The sequence below is a fragment of the Geospiza fortis genome, unplaced genomic scaffold, assembly GCF_000277835.1.
Source record: "Geospiza fortis unplaced genomic scaffold, GeoFor_1.0 scaffold254, whole genome shotgun sequence".
Classification (NCBI taxonomy): domain Eukaryota; kingdom Metazoa; phylum Chordata; class Aves; order Passeriformes; family Thraupidae; genus Geospiza; species Geospiza fortis.
Window position 1 is genome coordinate 1,082,761 of NW_005054441.1, and position 5,933 is coordinate 1,088,693.

The 5,933-nt window shown below is 60.2% G+C and overlaps 1 protein-coding gene across 1 annotated transcript in view; it reads right to left on the reverse strand.

Moving 5' to 3' along the window:
* The window catches only part of RAX2 (retina and anterior neural fold homeobox 2), a 7,394-nt gene extending 1,688 nt beyond the window's left edge, over positions 1-5,706 (reverse strand). The window contains exons 1-3 of the mRNA XM_005427309.2: positions 5,527-5,706; positions 4,159-4,185; positions 986-1,236 (exon numbers count right to left, since the gene is read on the reverse strand). Coding sequence (XP_005427366.1) covers positions 986-1,228 — 243 coding nt within the window. The 5' untranslated portion in view covers positions 1,229-1,236; positions 4,159-4,185; positions 5,527-5,706. The remainder of the gene's footprint in view (positions 1-985; positions 1,237-4,158; positions 4,186-5,526) is intronic.
* Between the last annotated feature and the right edge of the window lie 227 nt (positions 5,707-5,933).

The following is a 5,933-nucleotide window of genomic DNA, read 5'->3' on the forward strand; positions in this document are numbered from 1 at the left end:
GGGAGGGAGAGCACAGGAGGAAACAGCCTCAAGCTGAGCTAGGGGAGGGTTAGGTTGGAGATTAGTGGGAACTTCTTCCCTAGGGCAGTGCTGGAGTCCTCATTCTTGGAGGGACTTCAAAGATGTGTGGATGTGGCACTTGGGGACATTGACTGGTGGTGGCCTTGGCAGTGCTGAGGGAGCAGTTGGATGGACTCAGAGCGCTTTTCCAACCTGAATGATTCTGTGATCCTGTGAAACCAATTGTTGCTCAGAGAGCTCAGCAGAGGTGTCTTCATGGTTTGGACCCCCACAAAAAAGGCTGCATTGTCTTCACTGGGGCTGAGGCCTGGGGAATTCAGTTCATTTGTTTGGGGGCTACTGCTTTCATTCACAGTGGTTTCCTTCAGCTCCCTGACACTTTCCCCCTCCCTGATCTCACCCTGTCAGTCCAGGAAAGGTGGGGAGAAGACTGGTGGGACCCCAGGCTCTTCCCAGCCTCTGCTGTTCCCCCATGAACCTTTTGCTGCAGCCTAAGGAACAAAACCTCCCCAGCCCCACTGCCCTGCCAATCTGCCTGCTCCAACAAACTTAAAACCCTCAGATCCATGAGGATCTTGTGCTTTCCCAGCCCAAAAACCTGGAAGGAGCCACGATCAGCCAAGGTGGGTTTTTTGGCCACTTTCCCATGTGAGCAGCAGGAGGGATGGGAGCAGCCAGCACCAGAAGGGGGAAAAAATTCTGAAAACCATCTCTGTGCCCTGTTGGAGCCTCTGGCCCATGGGCCCAACTGCGACCTTGTAAGTCAAACTGGGACCCCATGGAGGAACAAGGCTCAGCCATTAAACCCCTTCCCTGGCTTTGTCAGGAGCAGCTGGCTCTGCAGAGACGCCACTCCCGTCTCGAGCTGTGGGGAAACTGAGGCACAGAGTTGAGAGCTCTCCAGCACCTTGGGGTCCTGTGCCACGGCTCAGGGACAGGTCGGGGGGGGTGTTGCCCTCCCTACCTGCACGCGGACCTCCGGCAGGTTGACCTTCATGGCCAGCTCCTCGCGGCTGTACACGTCGGGGTAGTGGGACTTCTCGAAGGCGCGCTCCAGCTCGTGCAGCTGGTACGTGGTGAAGGTGGTGCGGTTCCGCCGGTGCTTCTTCTTGGGCTGCTCCTCCTCGGCGGCGGCCGGCGGGGAGCTCTCGCCGTCCCCCGGCTTCCGCAGCTCCCCCAGGTCCCCCTCGCACTTATTCAGGAACATGGTGGCACCTGGGGGGGCACCACAGAGTCAGAGGGGCCTGGGGGCCTTGGGCCCCGCACGTGTCCCCAGCCCAGGGATGGACAGACAAGGAAAAGGAGGGATGGGAAGGTAGGGTGGCCCTAGGACCAGGTTATGCAAAGGCATAATCCTCTCTGCCGCAGCAGAGGATCCCAGGGCTGTGGTGTCCTGGGGGCTGATCCACAGTCCCGGGGACTGACCCGGGGTCCTGGGGACTGACCCAGAATCCAAGGGATGCCTCATACTTGACTCTCCTGTCAGATCCCACCGGGCCACTGAACCCGCTGGTGCTAAAAGTCAGATTTCCTCTAAAATTGAGGATTTATGGAAGTGCCATCACTGAGAGCCAACCTGATCTCTCTTTGCCCTGGCCTGGAGGGGACCAAGCCTAGGTTAATTCCCTCCTTCCTCCCCAGCTCCTCTTGTCCAGCCTCTTCCATGGAGAAGGCTGGCCCTGGAACACTGGGGGACCCAGTGTAAGTCCCCAGGCTGGGCGGGCGTGACCCGGCGCTGTCCCCCAGCTAATGACCGTTTGGGTGACGCTTATAAGCATTTTCAACCCTCACAACGTTTCATCTTTAAGCTTTTTATCCGGCATCTGAAATCTTCCTGCAGTATTTGCAGGGGATTAAGGGTCTCTTTCCACCGTGAGGATGTCAGCAGACATGGAAATGGGGCAGAAAACTGTAATCCTGGGGCAGGGGGAAGGCACTGCATTGCCCAGACTCACCAGCAAAGGCTCACCTAATGCCTCAGGGAGAGTGGGGAGGGAAAAGGAGAGTGAGTTCATGCTGGGAGGGGGCAATGAGGGTCCTAGAGGGCAGCAAGCAGGGGCTGGGTGTTGGGTGTTGCCCAAGCTGCACACACAGGGGTGTCTGTGTGGGGTGCTGTGTGCGCAGTGGGGGTGTGAGCTGTGTGCCTGCGGTGGCTGCGGCTGCGCCTGTACCTGGGCACAGGTACACCCACCCTGGGCAGGGCCCAGGGGTGCTCAGGGAGGCTCCCAGTGAGGCACAGGCGTCTGGGGTGAAGGGTTGGGCTGGGCATGCAATGGAAGGTGTGCAGCAGTGCAGAGCGTGGATGTGCATGCGCAGGGATGGGGATGTGCAGGGATGGGGGTGTGCAGGGATGGGGATGTGCAGGGATGGGGGTGTGTGGGGATGGGGATGTGCAGGGATGGCTGTGCAGGGATGGGGATGTGCAGGGATGGGGCTGCGCAGGGATGGGGTGTGCAGGGATGGGGCTGTTCAGGGTGGTTTGCACCACAAGGGAGCAGTGCCAGGGTGCAGTGCCTCTGTGCCATGCATGCAGCACGTGCTGTGCAGTGTCTGCACTGCTGCACAGAGGGCACAGTGTTTGTGCACAGTGCTCATGCAGGGTGTGCACAGCACCATGGGTGTGCAGGGAGCACAGTGTGTGTGGGGCATGCACAGCCTGTGGGCACAGGAGCTGTGGGCACCCAGTGTACAGTGTGTACAGCATGTGCAGCGTGTGCAGCGTGTGCAGGGTTTGCAGCATGTGCAGGGTGTGCAGGGTGTGCAGGGTGTGTAGCGTGTGCAGGGTGTGCAGGGTGAGCAGTGTGTGCAGCGTGTACAGTGTGAGCAGGGTGTACAGTGTGTGCAGTGCATGCAGGGTGTGCAGTGTGTGCAGTGTGTGCAGGGTGTGCAGTGTGTGCAGTGCATGCAGTGCGTGCAGGGTGTGCAGTGTGTGCAGTGCATGCAGGGTGTGCAGGGTGTGCAGGGTGTGCAGTGTGTGCAGTGTAAGCAGGGTGTGCAGGGTGTGCAGGGTGTGCAGTGTGTGCAGTGTGTGCAGCGTGTGCAGTGTGTGCAGGGTGTGCAGGGTGTGCAGGGTGTGCAGGGTGTGCAGTGTGTGCAGTGTGTGCAGGGTGTGCAGTGTGTGCAGTGTGTGCAGGGTGTGCAGGGTGTGCAGTGTGTGCAGTGCGCATGGCACAGGCAGCAGAGGCACGTGCAGAGCCTGTGGCACTGACCATGCAGTGCAGCACATGCAGTGTGTGCATGTGTGTGGCAATGTGCAGTGCCTGCCCAGCGTGTGCTGTGTGTGTGCAGTGCAGCCAACACGAGCAGCGTGTGCCTGGTGCTGCTGTGGTGTGCTCAGAGCGTGGGCTGTGGGTGTGTGCTGTGGGCAGTGTGTCCAGGGCAATCAGTGCATGCCCAGGGGCTGTGTGTGCAGGGTATGCAGGGTGTGCAGGGTGTGCAGTGCCTGCAGTGTCTGCAGCGTGTGTTGCACACCCAGTGGATGCTGTACACATGCGGTGCTGTGTGTGCAGGGAGTGCAGCACAGGGTGTATGCAGGGAGTGAAGCACAGGGTGTGTGTGCCTTTGGAAGAGCAGCACAGGGTGTGTGTAGGGAGTGCAGCACAGGGTGTGTGTGTGCAGGGAGTGCAGCAGTGTGTGCGCCTTTAGGAGAGCAGCAGGGTGTGTGTGCCTTTGGGAGTGCACCAGGGTGTGTGTGCCTTTAGGAGTGCAGCACAGGCTGTGTGTGTGCCTTTGGGAGTGCAGCAGTGTGTGTGCCTTTGGGAGTGCAGCAGGGTGTGTGTGCAGGGAGTGCAGCAGGGTGTGTGTGCCTTTAGGAGAGCAGCAGGGTGTATGTGCCTTTAGGAGAGCAGCAGGGTGTGTGTGCCTTTGCGGGAGCTGGAGGCCCACCCTGGCAGGGTGGCTGTAGCCCAGGGGCTCTGGGTCCAGCCCGGCAGTCTCAGGGGGCCTCAGGGGAGCCACAAGTCAGGGCAGTAGTGTTGGGTGCTGCACCCTGGGGTGCCCCAAGGCAGCGGTGGGGGGGAGGGGGCGCTGGGGGGAGCAGGGGCTCTGTGGTCTCTGTGTGAGCATCACAGCATGTTCTGGGGTTGGGGACACAGGGAAGGGATGGGGTCCCCCCACAGACATCCTGCTCTCACTTACCTGCTTCTCATTTGCGCAGCTCCACACCTGCAAGGAGAGGAGAGAGGGGGGCTGAGCACCTCGAGCACCCTCCTGGGGCACGGACCCCCGCAAGGGACCCAGCACCCCATCAGGATCCCCATCTGCCCTGCCCAGCCATGTCCCATGGTCCCATGGAGCAATGGGGGGGAGCCAGAGCTGGGGGGGAGCTGGAAGGAGCTGGGGCAATGGGAATGGGTGAGATGGGCACTGGGGGGATGAGTGAGAGAGGCTGGGGGTAAGATGGGGCAAGCGGGAGAAGAAGAGGGGCAATGGTGGGGGACAGGGCTAAGGTGCGGGGACGGAGCCCCAGGGTTCACCCCCTGACCCCATCAGAAAGCAAAGGAGGCAAAAACTTCCCAGGGAGCAGCAAACCCCGGCCTGGGAGCAGAGATGAGCAGCAGAACACTGGAGCAGCAGTGACCCCGCAGCAGGGCAGCACCCCCGGACCCTGCGGGATGGGGGCCAGGGCAGGGCCCCCCCAGTCTGCCTCGGCCTGGCTGGGGGGCACAGGCTGCCCCTGAGTGGGGAACGGGGGCGCATTGCAGACCAGGCTGGGGGGATATCAGCAGCAACCAAGCACCCCATTTTCCCCATCCTCCAGGGACTGGACTTAGGACTCCCAAGCCTTTGCCACCAGTGTTTTGGGAATCCTGCCTGGAAACAGGCCACGCTGAGCTGGGGCTGGGGGAACTGCTGAACTCTGGCTCCCAAAGCACACCTTCCTGCAGCCTCTGTCATGCTAGCAGCAATTTTTGGGTTTAAGCCCTTAAGCTGCAAAACTGTGCTGGGAACCATAAGGGCCCCGTACCTCAGGAGAGTTCTTTCCCCCCTCTCCTCGATGCTCCAGCCCATGGTTTTCCTGTGGGGGCTGCTAGCTAGGGGGAGGGAATAGCTGCTGGTAAAGACACCCAAAAAAGCAACAGAAATGACATTGAGCCCTGGTCAAAGCGGGTAAAACCCCTCACTTCCTGAGCACTGCAAAGCACCAGTGAGGACAGGTGGCCTCCCCTGTCAGCAGGGGATGTGGAAGAGACAGTCCAGGGACAGCCCCACCTTCCACTGGGACCCCATTCTTTGCCTTTGGAAGCCCATCTGGGTGCCAGGATTTGGCTCCCTGGGCTCAAGCCCCCAGGATGGGTGGTCGGAGCCCGGGTGGCTCCTGCCCCTGGCTCTGTGTGACTCAGGGCGGGTGACACTGGCAGGCGCCCGACCCGCTCCTGAATCCCCAGGGAATGGTGCCAGCCCCGTCCCCAACACCGACCCCAGGCACACCCTGGGGACACCCACTCCCTTTCTCAGCATCTTCCCTCGGCGCTTTGTCCCGAATTGGAAAAAAAACGGCGTTACCTGCTGGGGCCAACTCGGCTTTTCCAGGAGTATTTAACTTTGCTGGTCCCTCCCGGGAACCAAACAAGCGGCTCAACCTCACCAATCTCGCAGCTTTGGCAGCCAAAGTTGCCTCTAGTCTTCTTATTTGTCACAGAACCGCCGTGCTAAGGCTCGGGAGAATCTTTATTTAGTGTTGCAGATGTCACCAAGGCACCGCAGATTGGAAATGAGTCCAAAGGATTAAGACGAGGTTATTAATTGGAGGCCTTCCCCTTTAAGAATGATTGACAGTTACTTTCTGGACAAGTAATTGCTCTAAATGTCCCCCCAGCACGGGTCCGGGGGGGCAGTGGCGGACAAAGCCCCGAACTGCCTTCCCCACTCGGATTGTCTCCCCACAAAGGCGTCCTGCTGGAGTTTGCCGT